Source organism: Salvelinus namaycush, chromosome 37 (assembly GCF_016432855.1).
Source record: "Salvelinus namaycush isolate Seneca chromosome 37, SaNama_1.0, whole genome shotgun sequence".
In the NCBI taxonomy this organism is placed as follows: domain Eukaryota; kingdom Metazoa; phylum Chordata; class Actinopteri; order Salmoniformes; family Salmonidae; genus Salvelinus; species Salvelinus namaycush.
Window position 1 is genome coordinate 17,815,881 of NC_052343.1, and position 17,853 is coordinate 17,833,733.

The 17,853-nt window shown below is 41.1% G+C and overlaps 1 protein-coding gene across 1 annotated transcript; it reads right to left on the minus strand.

The window, feature by feature from the left end:
- Positions 1 to 1,389: 1,389 nt before the first annotated feature.
- gask1a (golgi associated kinase 1A) lies at positions 1,390 to 12,520 on the minus strand. Its single transcript, XM_038977272.1, has 4 exons — positions 11,345 to 12,520; positions 3,974 to 4,096; positions 2,986 to 3,089; positions 1,390 to 2,585 (listed from the first exon to the last, which is right to left on the minus strand). The coding sequence occupies exons 1-4, from the start codon at positions 12,509 to 12,511 to the stop codon at positions 2,381 to 2,383; spliced, it is 1,599 nt and encodes a 532-aa protein (XP_038833200.1). The 5' UTR covers positions 12,512 to 12,520; the 3' UTR covers positions 1,390 to 2,380.
- Between the last annotated feature and the right edge of the window lie 5,333 nt (positions 12,521 to 17,853).

Here is a 17,853-nt window from a genome sequence, read left to right on the forward strand (position 1 = left end):
CATCCTCTATGCGGGTGTCTGCTATAGCCGGTTAAGGCTTGATCTGATTGAATTTAGGCCTTGATCTGAATCTAGGCCTTGAATCTAGGCCTTGATCTGATTGAATCTAGGCCTTACACCTCTGATTTACAATCAGAGGTGTACGGTTATTTATAGAAGCGGGAGAATCTTTGATTGATTAATTTGGGTTCTGATACTGTAGTAATTCCCCTGTTTCAGATTCAACAGTTGCTATATGTTAAAGGAATTTTATTTCCTATGTTTATCAACCAATTCAATTAAAACACTCTGCCCATACATAAGAATTTGTAAGATAATTATCAGCATTAAATGGACAGAAACCAGTCTTAAAATCAATCAATCAATAGCGTTTATTCTCGAGAGTACTGATCATAATACATTTTACATCAGGTTATATAATAAAGATGATGTCATAGGTTTTAATGTCCATCCTCCTCTCGGATACAATGGCAGTATAGTTAGAGTTCTCATTACTGTCTGCCACCTGTTAAACTATCTGCAACCAACCCAAGGTCTTTCCCCTCCCTGGGTAGAGACATCATTCTAGCCTGTCTGAAGATAAACCCATTCTTTCTAACAAGGAACACATAACATTCAACATTATGATTATAATAAGATTCATTCTTACAGTAATATAGTAGTATTCTGTTTAGTTATAATTCTAAGTCAAATGTATACATATTTTAGTCATTAAACACAAAAATCCCGTAACACTATATCAGCTAATTGATCATTACTGCGTAGGTTGTTGGCCAGTAAACAACTAGGACGATTACCATGGAAGTGATGGTTGAGTCTTACTCGATGGTTGGCTATTCTGCTCTCTGTCTTATCAATAAATTAAATTCTGTCTTAACTTTGGAAAGAGTAATACCGTTTGTTTAGAACGCTCTAACACAGTTAGCAACCTTTCCAATTCTGATATCTTCTTTTATTGGGATTTATTCAACCCAGATGCAAATTCAGTTGCATTATTTTTAATAAAACCTTTGGTGGTATCCCATAGAATCTGAGGGTCATTAACCACATTTTTATTGATAATTATATATTTATTTAGTTCAATTTCAAATTGATTACAGAAAGTAGGATTTTGTAGTAATGACATTTTTAAACGCCAGCTTGTGTCTCTTTTAGGAGATTCTGAAATTTAAAGTAGTAAGTGTGGTGGTCAGACAAGCTCATATGTTAAATTTCTAGTTTCTTGATTGAAGAAAATAGAGGTGTACAGGGCCTTCAGAAAGTATTCACACCCCTTGACTTTTTCCGCATTTTGTTGTGTTACAGCCTGAATTTAAAATGGTTTAAATTGAGATTGTGTCACTGACCTACACACAATACCCCATAATGTCAAAGTGGAATAATGTTTTTAGAATTTTTTACAAATGAATTAAAAATGAAAAGCTGAAATGTCTTGAGTCAGTAAGTAGGCTAAATATAACAACATACATGCAAGCCTAAACAGTAAAATATCCTAATTGGTATTATCAATATGGTTTAAATTACCTTAAACATAGAAAAACATGTTAAATAAATGAATTGTGTCAAAGCCTATGGGACTGGCCATCTATCCTAAACAGTTTAGCCCATAGGAATGCAATGTGCTGTATCCCCACAAGGAAGCAACCCCAGTCTGTAGGTCACTTCAATATATTGTCCATTGTTCATTAATTGGCGTGGAGTCAACATTGTCTAAATGTCCTGGAACATAGGCAATAAGTCCAATGTTCAGCAATAATAATAATAATAATAATAATTGTGTTCCTTTAACCCAATTGAGAGGGTTTCCTCATCATTGTCTTAGGAGCACAATCTTATAAAAGGTTTGGTATTTTCTTATCGACAAGAAGCCTGGATCCAGTTCAGAAGCTATTCATTGATCTAAAATCTTTCATTTTAAGATTACAGCCAAACGCTTATCTCATATAACAGACATTAAATACATCTTTCAATCTGCTATTTTTTATTAGAAAATACAAAACTCACCTCATGAACAGGCAGGGAAGAAGACGGTGCAATTTCAATAACATAATTTGCTTGGCTTGAGGGATGTTGGCAAGATGTATGGATACAACATGGATGGGAACCACAACCAGCATGGAACGGGATACTGTATCTGTGGCCCAAAGAGCACCCTCTTCCCTATATAGTGCACTACCTTTGACCAGGACCCGTAGGGTGTTATAGACAATGAAGGGCTGTGGTCATATGTAGTGCACTATATAGGGAATAGGGTGCCATTTAAGACACACCCTGTGTCTTTAGGCTGGCTGGGACCTTGAGGAGGCTTCCACGTCTGTCACAGGCACCCCCTGCCTGGATGAAATTAATGTGCTGCTAGGTGCCTTCTGGGCCATTGGATTCATAAATCCCTGTTCAGTCTCAGTCTCTTGTCGTGGATGTGCTGCAGCAGAATTCTCCCTCTCTGCTCAACAGTGTGGATGAGAGGTTTCAGGCCACGTGCCCCCCCTCGGCTCTCCCAGAATTCCTTGTCCATATACAGCGAACTCAGGAGCATGCTCTCCAAGCAGCCAGACTGGAGAACTGATACGGCTCTCTCTGGAAACCTGCCAGAAAAATACAGTAAGACTGTTAAATCCAGACAAATACCAGACAAAGGATATCAAACCCAATTGACTGAGCATATTGTGATGATGTGGGCTATTTTAGTTTCATCTACCAACAGTTATACTGCATCTATTCAGAAAGAAATAACAACAATGCATAGCTAGAGTTATGAAGATCCGCCCACTCGCTTCACTGGATTTAGGAAACACACATTAAGGCTGTGTGATGTGGGGTTGATGTAGGGTTCAACTGAGCTTCTGTACACTAAGGTGCTTCCTAAATGGCACCCAGTTGCCTATATAGTGCAGTACTTTTGGCCGGAGTTCTGGCAGACTAAGCCTATTGCCATGGTTCTGTCTAGCCTTGAATAGAGACTGGATAATAGATGTTTGTACTCACTCATCGATGCCCTCTACTAAGCGGAAGTTGAGGTTGTCATGGGGATGATTTGGCCTGCCTGCATTGTCTATAAACACCAGTCTGGTAGGCTCTACCCTCCTCACCTGTAGAAAAAAACATAGACAGACAGTATAGTTTAGCATAAATTATCATCAACACTAACTGTATCTCTTTGATAGATATTAATATAGTAATTATGAGATGAGATGAAGGCTTGAGAGAATAACTTTAAACTAGATATAACTTTTTTAGACCTCTCACTATATATCAAACTATAAATCAAAGTTTATTGGTCACGTACAGCGTTATAGTGTTATAGCGGGTGCAGTGAAATGCTTGTGTTATTAGCTCCTAACAATGTACTAAAAATGTCAAAGTACACAAAACATCTTCAAAAACAAAGAAATGAGAAATCATAATTGTCAGGACAGATCCAGTTAACAACCCAAATAGCACTGTGTGAGTAATTCTATAAGTATATACTACACATCAAGAAGACTAAGAATGACATGTACAGCAGAATATACACTATATTACAGTGAGCTAGGTCAAGAATCCAGTATATAGATACAAAGTCAACTCTTACTCCTTTCTACAACAGCTGAAATAATAAAGCGTAATGTGCTTAATAGAATTCTATTTGTCTTTGTCAAGAGCGAGTACCACGTATCAGCAATGAGTTCAGCAGGTTCAGTGGAAAGAGGGAGTCATTTTTCCAGAGCAGTTGTAAAAGAATAGTGATCATCTTTGTCCAACATCGGAATTCTCTTTGTTAAGAAGAAAAGGTCTGGATAGTAGTAATAATATTAATAAATGTAGAGGTCTGTTTAGATTGTCCTATTAGATTATTTAGACAAGCCTCCTCCTAAACCTCCTTCAGGCTATTATCTTACATGATGTCCAAGTAAGTAAGTAAGCCTTGTCTGAGCCAGAATGGCCCATACATTATGTCCGTATGATGTTTTTTGGGGTGTGATATGGTAGTTACCAGGATGTGCACCAGCATTAGATCCTTTGAGTTCCTGCACTTGGTATGTAGCAGGTTCTCCACACATGGTTCTGCTGGGTCAGGCTGGAAACCGCAGCAGTACCGGTCCAGACGATCATTCACCTGCACGGGGGGATGGAAGAACATGGATTAGTTGGGATTGACCATCAACAATGTCCTTTCCATGGAATTACATACAGAACTGTGTAGCAGGGGTTCCCAATTGTTTTAGTTTTTACAATTCCTGATTGTATACTGATCTAAAACAACACATACATCTGTGATTCTTTACGCTAGAAACAAGCGGTAAAACACCCAAGGAAGACACGACTTTGATGCACATGGGATTATATTTGATTGGTCTCTATGACATTCAGAAGCTGAGCTATGACCTTCTAAAGTCGAGGAGTGAAAGAAATTGGACTATGCGTAATTTCAGACTTTGCTTGGGAAGTAATCTTATACAATGTGACTCTGTGGCTATCAATTGATCTATTCACTTTGTATAAAATAGAATATGAATAATTTAATTGAGTGTTCATATAAATTATCATAATAAAACATGTTTGATAACGGTCTAGACTATATTCTTTATCCATTATTATGATTATTATCATTAAAAAACGTAGAATTGTAGGAAATTAGCTTCAGAACAACACCATTTTCCTAGTTCCCACAAATGAAACAAATTCAAGCTGGTGGTGTATTTAATATATGCTATCTCAATAAACAGTAATAAAAAAAGTGGTGGGGTGCATGACATGTTTTACATGTGAAAAAGGGGCCCTGGTGAACAAAGGTTGGGAACTCCTGATTTATAGGATCTCTTCGGTCCTTTCTTCATAAAGAACTTCAGACTCCAGAACAGCTTTCCAAGAGGAAAATCAAGGGTGACTACAAGAAACAAGTGGAAAATGTATTTACTTTCTGAAATCATCAACCATAGCAAATAACTCTTACCGCTTGTTCGCTATGCAGTCATTGATCATTTTGTTGACAGAAATCCAAATGCAAAGTGTTGATAGAGTTAGTGACAGTTACAGCTTAACCTCTAATTCCTCCCAAACCCGGATCCGGGAGCACCCCCATCAGTAAAAAAGCTGACTAGCATAGCCTAGCATAGCGTCACAAGTAAATACTAGCATCTAAATATCATTAAATCACAAGTCCAAGACACCAGATGAAAGATACACATCTTGTGAATCCAGCCATCATTTCTGATTTTTTAAATGTTTTACAGGGAAGACACAATATGTAAATCTATTAGCTAACCACGTTAGCAAAAGACACCACTTTTTTTACTCCACCATTTTTTTACTCCATCAGTAGCTATCACAAATTCGACCAAATAAAGATATAAATAGCCACTAACCAAGAAACAACTTCATCAGATGACAGTCTGATAACATATTTATTGTATAGCATATGTTTTGTTAGAAAAATTTGCATATTTCAGGTATAAATCATAGTTTACCATTGCAGCCACCATCACAACTCTCACCAAAGCGACTAGAATAACTACAGAGAGCAACGTGTATTACCTAATTACTCATCATAAAACATTTCTTAAAAATACACAGCGTACAGCAAATGAAAGACACAGATCTTGTGAATCCAGCCAATATTTCAGATTTTTTAAGTGTTTTACAGCGAAAACACAATATAGCATTATATTAGCTTACCACAATAGCAAACCACACAACAGTATTGATTCAAGCCAAAAATAGCGATAACGTATAACCCAGCAAAAGATATTAATTTTTTCACTGACCTGCTCAGAATTCTTCAGATGGCAGTCCTATAACATCATATTACACAATGCATATAGAGTTTGTTCGAAAATGTGCATATTTAGCGGCACAAATCGTGGTTATACAATGAGAAAAGTAGCCAAGCTGCAAAGAAAATGTCAGGAGAAATCTTGGGAAAGGCACCTATTCTAATCGATAAGTAATCATAAACTTGACTAAAAAATACAGATTGGACAGCAAATGAAAGATAAATTAGTTCTTAATGCAATCGCTGTGTTAGATTTTTAAAATTAACGTTACTGCGCAATACAGCGTGCGCTAAAGCGAGACCACACCGAAATTCATGGCGGAATTATTATTTGACATTTGTCAACATAAATACGAATTAACAGCATAAAGACTGCTTACTATTTGCTGAGCTTCCATCAGAATCTTGGGCAAGGTGTCCTTTCTCCAGAACAATCGTCTTTTGGTTGAAAGATGTCCCCATCTCCTGTCGAAATAGCCGCTAACGTTAGCTATGTGCCGGATAGGTGTCCAACTCCTGATAGCGCGTCACAAAGAAATCCCAGAAAATCGCAATAAACTGATATAAACTGCTATAAGTCGGTTTAAATTAACTACCTTATGATGTCTTTAACAACTATAACGAATAAAAACATGACCGGAGATATAGAACTGCTAAAACGAAAGCTTTGCAGGACGCCATTGTGATGTCCCTCTTGCGCCAGGCGCCCCGTTGAAAAGAACGGTACTTCCGTTCCACGGTCTTATATAGGGCCCCAGATGGTGCAATCCACTCCATTCAAATTCTCACCGCTTACTGACATCTAGAGGAAGGCGTATGCAGTGCATGTAGCCCCATAGCTTACATGGGGACTTATAAACTGACCCTAGAACAGGGACCTCGATTTCAGAAATCTCACTTCCTGACAGGAAATGTGCTGCAGAATGAGTTCTGTTTCACTCAGAGAAATAATTCAAACGGTTTTAGAAACTAGAGAGTGTTTTCTATCCAATAGTAATAATAATATGCATATTGTACGAGCAAGAATTGAGTACGAGGCAGTTTAATTTGGGAACGAAATTATTACAAAGTGCAAATAGCACCCCCTATTGCCAAGAGGTTGCCTTTGGCATGAGAGCGAGAGCGAGAGGGAGGTGAGAGGAGGAGTGGAATGGTGAGAGGAGGAGTGGGGGGATGGTGAGAGGAGGTCAGAGGAGGGATGATGAGGAGGTAGTTACTTGTGTGAGACAGACCCCTGCGGGAACGTTGACTTTGAGGTCAGAGGTCACCAGAGTTGATTACAGTAAAGAGGTGGTTCAGTCATTGTAGGTCAATCACCTGCAGCTGAGGGCAAACCAGAGCAAGCTAGCGAAAGCAGTAAGACTGCTTCTTTTGCCACCTCATTTATTGCATTAAGTCCAATTCTATGAACAAGAATGCTATAGAAAAGCCAAACTTTTAAGTGTACTTTAAATTCATATCTATTGTAACTTCAGGCTGACTTCTCTCCACTTCACCAACTTCAATAATCACTGTTTAAAGAAGGAAGCTCTTTTTTCAAAGTTAACACCCATCATATTATATTTTTTCATGCATGTATGCATTCACTGCAGTTTATTTGAATTTGCATTTTCACACAAAAAAATCCCTAAATATAATGATGCAACATCAACACCTGTGGTATCATTCTCTTCCTCATTACACCGCAGAACAAACCAACTATCAGGGGAGGAAGGGAGCAATGTTGTCATTGTTGTTAAACTGAGAAGTGAAGGCATTGCCACACTCCTCTGAGTGTTACCAAGGTGAGATATGCCCCCAGGGCTGTCTGGGTCTCTCTGTGGTAAAACTCACACCACACCATTTTGCTTCACTTCTTTAGCGCCTTCAGGAGTTCTCACATCCCTACTACATTTCACCCTTACACTAGAATACACTCATTCACGTAGGGACAGAGTACAAGAGTCTCCTGGATACGGTTCCAGTGTTGACATACAGTATTACACAACCACCAAGTCTCTGGGAAACAAGACATGCTATTAAGGTCTATATCACACACAATAACATCACAAGCAAAACAAAAAGCCTACTCACAACTAATTCATAACAATACTTTGGTAGCCTTCTTAGCCTACAATGGCAATTCAAAGCATCCAAGGCAATGACCAACAACGAGGACAGTTGGCGCAAGGTCCTCTGTCTCCTCTGTTTTTCCCAGGCAAAGTGCGTGTGTGACTGTGTGTCCTTCACACTGTTCCCCTTGCTAATTGGTGTTAGGTTCCGCATCAGAGCCATTAGATGTGTTAAATGAGCAGGTAGGAACAAGTGTTACAGGGTCCCAGTCAGCAATTCCACTGAATCAATACAATCAATACAGTTGGCCATGTTACAGGTATTGGCTTCTGCAAAGAAACTACTCATGTATTATTCATACAGTGGCTATTCGCATCCCAAATGGCACCCTATTCCCTATATAGTGCACTACTTTTGATCAGAGCCAGTCAAATCTGGTGCACTATATAGGAATAGCGTTCCATTTTGTATTCAGCCACTATTATCTCTCCCCACAGTTCAGTTACCCATTCTATTCCATCTCACAGAGAGATAAGACAGTCTTTCTTTATCTTTAACAGATTTTTCTACAGCTGAGTTGGTTCAGTGATTGGGTGTTCTATAAAATTGTTTTCTATTTTTAATAGAATGGGTGGCATGGATAAAATGCTGTAATGGCCTCCAAAGTGAGAGAATATAGATTGAACACAATCAAAGAATGCAATTTGTGACTCATCTCTTTTAGAGGCATTTAAAAAAAAATGTATGTTTACTCAGCCTCTTTATGCCTTAGAAAAATTGTTTCCTTCTCATTGTGAGACATTATTTTCTGAAACAATATGTATTCTGCCCGCAATTTGTATTGGCTATGTAACGATGACTGTTCACCCTGCAGTAACAAAGGAATGGATGGAAAAAGTAAGCCCCACGACATTTTTCTAAATGTTTTGTTTACTATGTGGTGTCCTTCATCCCCATAATTGTTCTGCCAGTCATAGACCACCCTTTTCAAAGAGCACCTAATACTAAGTCTCCATGGCCTTGTAGTTTTCACCCATCCGAGTGCACCAGCACACTGTTTATTTCTTCTGGCATTTTTTCTAAACAAAGAAATGGACTTTCTTTTGGCTTTAGAGACGGACAGCGAAAGGAGCAGCTGCTATCACTTTCCTCTCAGTCCTTCCTAATGTGGACTTAGGTATCCGTGATTGCCGAGCATCACCATGGCAACCCTGACTTTGACTTCACACTGCCAGCGGCCAGTCATTGGGTCTTTAGAAGCCTGATGAAGACCGAGACTGGTGTGTGTGTACTTGTGTGTATCAAATATTGTACATTGTACTCTCTCTATACCATACGTACTAACTCTCTCTTACATGCAATAAACATCATTGGGTTGTTGGCTTCATTGCCACCTCTCATTCCCTAATGGCAGCTTAGATATTCCCCATGCTGAGTTAGACTGACATATTATTCCATTTAGAGTGGGACTGTGGCAGAGCTGGCCTTATCAGCCCTGTCTTAATTACATCCTCTCAGGATGTCTCAGCTTTACAAACACGCACGCACGCACGCACGCACGCACGCACGCACGCACGCACGCACGCACGCACGCACGCACGCACGCACGCACGCACGCACGCACGCACGCACGCACGCACGCACGCACGCACGCACGCACGCACGCACGCACGCACGCACACACACACACACACACACACACACACACACACACACACACACACACACACACACACACACACACACACACACACACACACACAGACACACACACACACAATGATCCTCCATCTGGCTCTTACAAGGACCATCAGCCATCATTTATTACACAATAAAGATCTCCAACTTCATTATAAATCACTGGCAGATCATAAACGAGTTTAAAGCTAAATTAGAGACAAACATTGTGTTGATTTTTTATTGAACTGCGCTGATACATTCATCTACTGTAGTAGGGAGAATGATAATGTTCATTCATCTAGTGGGAGAATGATAATGTTCATTCATCTAGTGGGAGAATGATAATTTTTTTATACATTTACATTTTACATTTTAGTCATTTAGCCGACGCTCTTATCCAGAGCGACTTACAGTAGAGTGTACATTTTTATTTCACCTTTATTTAACCAGGTAGGCCAGTTGAGAACAAGTTCTCATTTACAACTGCGACCTGGCCAAGATAAAGCAAAGCAGTGCGATAAAAACAACACAGAGTTACACATGGGATAAACATTAGTACAGTCAATAACACAATAGAAAATCTGTATACAGTGTGTGCAAATAAAGTAAGGAGGTAAGGCAATAAATAGGCCAAAGTGGCAAAGTAATTACAATTTAGCAATTAACACTGGAGTGACAGATGTGCAGATGAGGATGTGCAAGTATAAATACTGGTGTGCAAAAGAGCAGAAAAAAACAAAAACAAATATGGGGATGAGGTAGGTAGTTGGTTGGATGGGCTATTTACAGATGGGCTGTGAACAGCTGCAGCGATCGGTAAGCTGCACTGACAGCCGATGCTTGAAGTAATGACTTATTATGTTGTATGTCTAGTAAGCTGATGGGATGCACTCACTACAATACCCTTCTACCTGTGATCCATGAAAAAACATAATTATCTGATAATCAATTACATTTATCGCTCCAGACAGAGAGATCTCCACACTCTTTTCATTGGCCGGCATCTTTTAATCAAAGGCAGTTTAGTGAGTAGAGTTCTTCAGATGATAAGACCTTGGCAATACAATCCAGTGCTCAAATAGGCTCATTATCAAGGACTGCCAGGCTACTATTAGACGAGGTCGGTGGATTTCATCCAGTGAGAATGTTCTTTAATATAAATGCAAAACAAGTGCTGAATCCCAAATGGCACCCTTTTTCTTTTGTATTGCACCACTTTTACCCAGGCCCATAGGGCTATATTCAAAAGTAGTTCACTATATAGGGAATATGGTGCCATTTGGGACACAACCAAGGACCGTTGTCTGCCATGAGTTTTCCCAGTCTGCCTGACCTCATGAGTCCTTATCAACTGGGCCCTCCATAGTGACGTTAAGTGAATCACTAGTTAACTGTCAGTTTATACAGCGTACTGGAATAACAACTTTACAAAACTTACATCTCTCAAGGTGAGGTGAGATTTCAATCAGAACTCTAGTCTATGCATTATTTCCATAGGTTGTCTTCATATGGTGTGACTGAAAGGATATAGAACGCTATCAGTTTGGATGTGTACGTTTGAGTGGCAGATCAGAATAAAAATGAGTTAAGGTTATGGCTAAGGTTAGGGATACGGTTAGGAATTAAGATCGGGTTAGAAGGCCTGGCATTAGGAGGAATATAAAATCTAACAGTCACATATGAAATCTAACAGTCACATATAAAACCTAACAGTCACATCCACTACCTATCAGTTTTTCTGACCTCTTAACTCTAGCCAATGTATCTCTTAAACGTTCAAATCAATGCTGTCAATAAGTTAAATAAAAGGGTTTAACAAGTGTGATTGGAGGATACAGAGTGTTATTAGTTGTTCTATACCTGTAGGAGGAAGTCAAAGAGTGCCAGGCGCCCCCACTCCGCATGGTGAACCCCCACACAGGGGGTCTCGTTGAGGGCCATGCCGCTGCCACTGCCACACCTGGCCCTCAGCAGGCTCTGGTACTGGGGCCAGGTGAGAGGGAACGAGTTCTGGTCATTGTCATCATCAGCCAGGTGCTGGATGCCTGGGTCCCACCACACCACGGGTCTGGCTGCCCCTCTGGTGTATTTATAAGGCAAGATGTCACTGTGGAAGGCCCTGAACACTGTGGGCAGACTCCTGTTCAAGCCGAGAACACGGTCTAAATGGAAAGCGAAGACTTCGAACCAGTCGTCTGGACGTTTGATCAGGGCACACAGACCCTGTTGGCAGTGCCCACTGTGGTCAGCCAATGGAGCCCCAGGAGAAGGGGGATGATGAGGGGCACCCAGCCCTACATGGAGGACCTGTCCGTGGGCTGGGACCCTGGCCTTATTGATAACCTCGCTGCCCGAGAGGAACTCCATCTTGTGAATATCGTCCTTGCTGAGCCATGGCACAGAGTCAGTGTCCTCAGTCCTTATTCTCCGTGTGTCAGTGTCTGGGAACTCCCTCTCTCCAGCTGACATCTTACACCAGTGGGCCTCCCCCTCACTCCCTTTCTCTGCCTCTGCTGCTGTTTCCGCTGTGGGCCGGGTCATTTTACGCCCAGACGAAGGCTGTCTGTCACGTTTCCTGAGTTCTCTGGGGACCTTTTTCACAGCCTGCTGCTTGGTTAGGTTCTTCCTCCCTGCTTTCCCTGCCTGCCCTGTCTGCCTGGTGTGCCCCTGGTCCTGCCTCTGTTCATCTGGAGTACATTTGTGCTCAGAGTCAGACAGGCCGAGTAGTAGAAGGTCGGCAGTAGAAGGGCAGCTCTGGCTGTGCGCTACAGCCTGGGTCATGGCTGGGTGGAGGTTCCCTTGTCTGGGAAGAGGTGGTGGCTGGGTGGAGAGCTCTGAACCACTGTAGTTGGTTAGATGGCTTCCATCATGCCTTATTAGCACAGCATTGACTGTCAATGGCTGGATATCATGTTGTTTCTCTCTACTAGAACTTGGCATCATCTCTTTCTTCTTTTTCCTTTTGGAGGCGATGCCCTTAGTTTTACGATTCTTCTTGTAGTTGTTGTGAGTTCTCTCATCTGTCATGCTAGCTGCTCTCCTATCCAGTTTGGGCTGGGCCATGACCAGGTGATGCTTTGAGGACTCTTTGACTTTGTCACTCTGTTTCCAACCTCCACTATGACCGTTGAGGGGTAGAGGAAGATGGTGTTGGTAGTGAGGGGCCAATGAGGCCCTTTCCCTGGGTCTAGCTCTCGCTCTATACCCTTCGGCTCCAGCAGAGCTCAGGCCTCGTGAGGGCAGCCTGCTTGTCTCAGAGGGGGGGAAGGGGAGGGTGTTGATCATCACCACAGACAGGGTAAAGAGGAGGAGGAAGGCCCACACTGCCCACCTCTTGCAGCAGATCTTGGACCACACTCTCAAGGCCTGCATGCATGGGAAACAGGAAACAAAGAGAACATTAGGTCTGTAGTTGGGAGGAAACCACCAAAAAGCCATGATTATAATGGAGCAGAGCCATAAATCAAAGATCATATATTTACTCTGTAAACTGTACGGTCACTGGTCGGCCACTTGAACTGAACAGCTCAGATTCCAGTGTGTGTTTACAGAAGAGGGAACTTAAATCTCTCAGAGGTTGACAAATGCAAATATCGGTACACAGACTGAAGGACAGGGGCAAACCAAAAACATAAAAATGAAACAACCTGTGCTTAAAAAAAAATGATTTGGTAAGTTATTCTGTTTAAAACACTAAGGAGAGGGAGAGAGAGAGAGAGAGAGAGAGAGAGAGAGAGAGTTGATCCACATGTATCCCGTCTGCAATGCACACAAGTGTAAATAAAGCCTTTTTCAGCCATAGCTGGGCTTTCCTCTGCTTATACTGTAGGAGAGTTACAGTTACTGAGTTGAGACAAATACTATGGCAAACACATAGATATTGCAGCATTCCCTTCTGCACACCAGATCATCCAGAATGTGCTGACAGACACTGTGTGCCAAATGGTATATAGTGCACTCCTTTTGACTGGCCCATAGGGAATAGGGTGCCATTTGGGACACAGGCAGATTCTGGATGGCTTACTTCTACTGCAGCCTCTGTGATGATGAATTACTTTTCTGTGGCATAGGCCTAAATACAAACCGGTCCCATTCCATAAAGTCTCCATCGCATATAGAGTATGTATGCCGTAGAGATAAATCAATTCAGATGGATCTCTATGGAATATGCTCTCAATGTTATGCAAACCTACTGTATGGTAAATCCAGAGGCAGTTATTTATCTGAATCACATATCAATGTAAGGATTAGGCTATTGTATAGAGCTATAGAGGCTATGGTATAGAGCTATATAAACTATGGTATAGCTATATAGGCTATGGTATAGAGCTATAAAGGCTATGGTATAGAGCTATAGAAACTATGGTATAGCTATATAGGCTATGGTATAGATCTGTAGAGGCTATGGTATAGAGCTATAGAGGCTATGGTATAGCTATAGAAGCTATGGTATAGAGCTATAGAGGCTATGCTTAAGCTATAGAGGCTATGGTATAGAGCTATATAGGCTATGGTATAGAGCTATAGAGGCTATGGTATAGAGCTATAGAGGCTATGGTATAGAGCGATAGAGGCTATGGTATAGAGCGATAGAGGCTATGGTATAGAGCTATAGAGGCTATGGTATAGAGCGATAGAGGCTATGATATAGAGCTATAGAGGCTATGGTATAGAGCTGTAGAGGCTATGGTATAGAGCTATATAGGCTATGGTATAGCTATAGAGGCTATGAGCCATGACTACATGGAATTCTCTCCCACCTCAGTTAAACCAAGCAATAAAATATTTTAAAAAATGACCCTTAAAACACCACCTCACTGCACAACGTGGACTCTGAAGACACACACATTATTCTTAGTAATGTAATATAGTATTGTAAAATTGTAATACAATCATGTCAATTTGTATGATGTTTTGTATGATGTAATGTTTAATTTCTGTATGGACCCCAGGAAGATCCCTATTAGAAACAGCTAATGGGGATCCTAATAAAATACTAAAGACTAAATATTATGGTTCCATTCGATCTTCACATACATACAGTATTATTGTGAATATAACTTAGCTTCTTCCATCTTTTTGTTTCTAATCTTTTCTATTTTGTCTGCGTTACATTTAGATGAATATTTAGTAACAGTGACTAGTGAGAAACTGCCATCAAGGATCAGCTTTACTGGCCCACAACGCAACTCTACTAATTACATAACCAATAGTAGGTGAAAGCAGTCATCTCTCAGAAAGACAACCTACATCAGCTGTCCTTCTGCCTGCCTCTGTCCTGTCCTCGCTCCTCTCTTTCTCTGAGGGAATTCAACCGAAGGAATGTTTCAAACCCATGAGATCTTTTCCCAGTCGGTGGCTGACGACAGTTTTACAGCTTTCCCAGACCCCACCTGCGAATGGATTTCATTATGCTCTTCTGAAAGAATGTCATGCCAGTAGTTCTGACTGAGTCAGGGTCCTGATGGGCTTTTAGATGTCTGTGGAGATCCCTGTCTGAATAAGATCTATTACTTACCCAGCTGACTTACCCAGCTAACCCCCAGGCATATGAATAGTAGATCTGAGATAGTTGGATAGGTAGAATATAGTATATCACCAGAATATGGTGGTAGCTCCATCTTGCCCTCTGATAGGCCAGGTGCTTGCAATCCTCTCATATCTACAGAAGTGCCCATAGGGTGTATATCTAGGGATTAATTTGCATAAGATATGTCCTGCACCTATACTGTACTGTACATTGTAATAAGCTCCTGATCAGCGGAGATATTCTTTGGCGGTGGGTGGATAAAGCTGAAGTTTCACCATGCCACGGTCCAACACTCTCACTCCAGTGACGCACTGCACCAGCCTCCACCTGGCAAAGCCAGAAGACTCACTCACACTCACTGATGGAACCTGCTCTCCAAGAACACACAATCACATTCCAAAGTTCTGGAATTTTGTGGAAGTGATACAGATGCACCCTGTCTTGACCCTTTCCAAATCCTGCACAAAAGTAGTGCACTATATAGGGAATAGGGTGTCATTTCAGACGAACACAAGGTCTATTTTCTTGTGGGTTTTGTGCCACGGGCGGGTGAAGCTATGGAGCATTGGTTAGGATAAGCAAAGGCTGAGTCCCAAAACGCACCCTATTCCCTATTTAGTGCACTATGGCCCTGGTCAAAGGTACCGCACTATATAAGGAATAGGGTGCCATTCGGGATGTAAGCCAAGTGTCATCTTGTCCAGTGACTCAGTTTGTTTTCCCAGTGGTTTGGCCAACCCATTCTAATTAGCGGTCAGGCATGTAGCACCTTGTATGTCTGTGTGTCTGTGTGACCATGTGACTGTGTCAACATGAAGACATCGTGTTGATTCTTAGTGGCTTTAGCACTTCTCTTTATACCAGACATGCACAGCAAGGGGGTATGATACACAGCTCAACACCAAACCACAGCACAATAAACAACAAGACAAATGCCTTGGTGTCACATTTGATAAGAATTTTAATCATCACAAAAACAAAACAGCACGAAATTGACACACAGTCATTGTTGTATTGCATGGTTGCTGTAGAACGGTTTTCAGCTCACATGCTATATGATCTGTTACATGGCCACACAGCACATCTTAGCACCTACAGTTGAAGTCGGAAGTTTACATACACTTAGGTTGGAGTCATTAAAACTCGTTTTTCAACCACTCCACAAATTTCTTGTTAACATACTATAGTTTTGGCAAGTCGGTTAGGACATCTACTTTGTGCATGACACAAGTAATCTTTCCAACAATTGTTTACAGAGATTATTTCACTTAATAATTCACTATATCACAATTCCAGTGGGTCAGAAGTTTACATAAACTAAGTTGACTGTGCCTTTAAACAGCTTGTAAAATTCCAGAAAATTATGTCATGGCTTTAGACGCTTTTGATAGGCTAATTGACATAATTTGACATAATTTGGAGGTGTACCTGTGGATGTATTTCAAGGCATACCTTCAAACTCAGTGCCTCTTTGCTTGACATCATGGGAAAATCAAAAGAAATCAGCCAAGACCTCAGAAAAAAATTTGTAGACTTACACGAGTCTCCCATCCTTGGGAGCAATTTCCAAAAGCATGAAGGTACCACGTTCATCTGTACAAACAATAGTACGCAAGTATAAACACCATGGGACCACGCAGCTGTCATACCGCTCAGGAAGGAGACGCTTTCTGTCTCCTAGAGGTGAACGCAAATCAAGTGCAAATCAATCCCAGAACAACAGCAAAGGACCTTGTGAAGATGCTGGAGGAAACAGGTACAAAAGTATCTATATTCACAGTAAAATGGGTCCTATATCGATATAACCTGAAAGGCCGCTCAGCAAGGAAGAAGCCACTGCTCCAAAACCGCCATAAAAAAGCCAGACTACGGTTTGCAACTGCACATGGGGACAAAGATCGTACTTTTTGGAGAAATGTCCTCTGGTCTGATGAAACAAAAATAGAACTGTTTGGCCATAATGACCATCATTATGTTTGGAGGAGAAAGGGGGATGCTTGCAAGCCGAAGAACACCATCCCAACCGTGAAGCACAGGGGTGGCAGCATCATGTTGTGGGGGTGCTTTGCTGCAGGAGGGACTGGTGCACTTCACAAAATAGATGGCATCAGAAGGGAGGAAAATTATGTGGATATATTGAAGCAACATCTCAAGACATCAGTCGGGAAGTTAAAGATTCGTCGCAAATGGATCTTCCAAATGGACAATGACCCCAAGCATACTTCCAAAGTTGTGGCAAAATGGCTTAAGGACACCAAAGTCAAGGTATTGGAGTGGCCATCACAAAGCCCTGACCTCAATCCTATAGAAAATGTGTGGGCAGAACTGAAAAAGCGCATGCGAGCAAGGAGGCCTACAAACCTGACTCAGTTACACCAGCTCTGTCAGGAGGAATGGGCCAAAATTCACCCAACTTATTGTGGGAAGCTTGTGGAAGGCTACCCAAAATGTTTGACCCAAGTTAAACAATTTAAAGGCAATGCTACCAAATACTAATTGAGTGTATGTTAACTTCTGACCCACTGGGAATGTGATGAAAGAAGTTAAAGCTGAAATAAATAATTCTCTCTACTATTATTCTGACATTTCACATTCTTAAAATAAAGTGGTGATCCTAACTGACCTAAAGACAGGGAATTTTTACTAAGAAGAAATGTCAGGAATTGTGAAAAACTGAGTTTAAATGTATTTGGCTAAGGTGTATGTAAACTTCCGACTTCAACTTTATCTAACACAAAGAACACTAGAAGAATAGAGGAAGTATACAGTAGCTTAACTTTATTGAGTGGAGTCATCCTCGTCAATTACCTTTCTTGCAGTGATCTTTACCAATTGTTGT

What these genes read in the sequence shown, in the direction of transcription:
- gask1a (XM_038977272.1), bottom strand. Translation starts at nt 12,511, where the DNA reads ATGACAGATGAGAGAACTCACAACAACTACAAGAAGAATCGTAAAACT. An exon ending in TAATGCTGGTGCACATCCTG is followed by an intron (nt 3,090 to 3,973) that starts GTAACTACCATA and finishes TTTTTTCTACAG; the next exon opens with GTGAGGAGGGTAGAGCCTAC. An exon ending in TTAGTAGAGGGCATCGATGA is followed by an intron (nt 2,586 to 2,985) that starts GTGAGTACAAAC and finishes TTTTTCTGGCAG; the next exon opens with GTTTCCAGAGAGAGCCGTAT.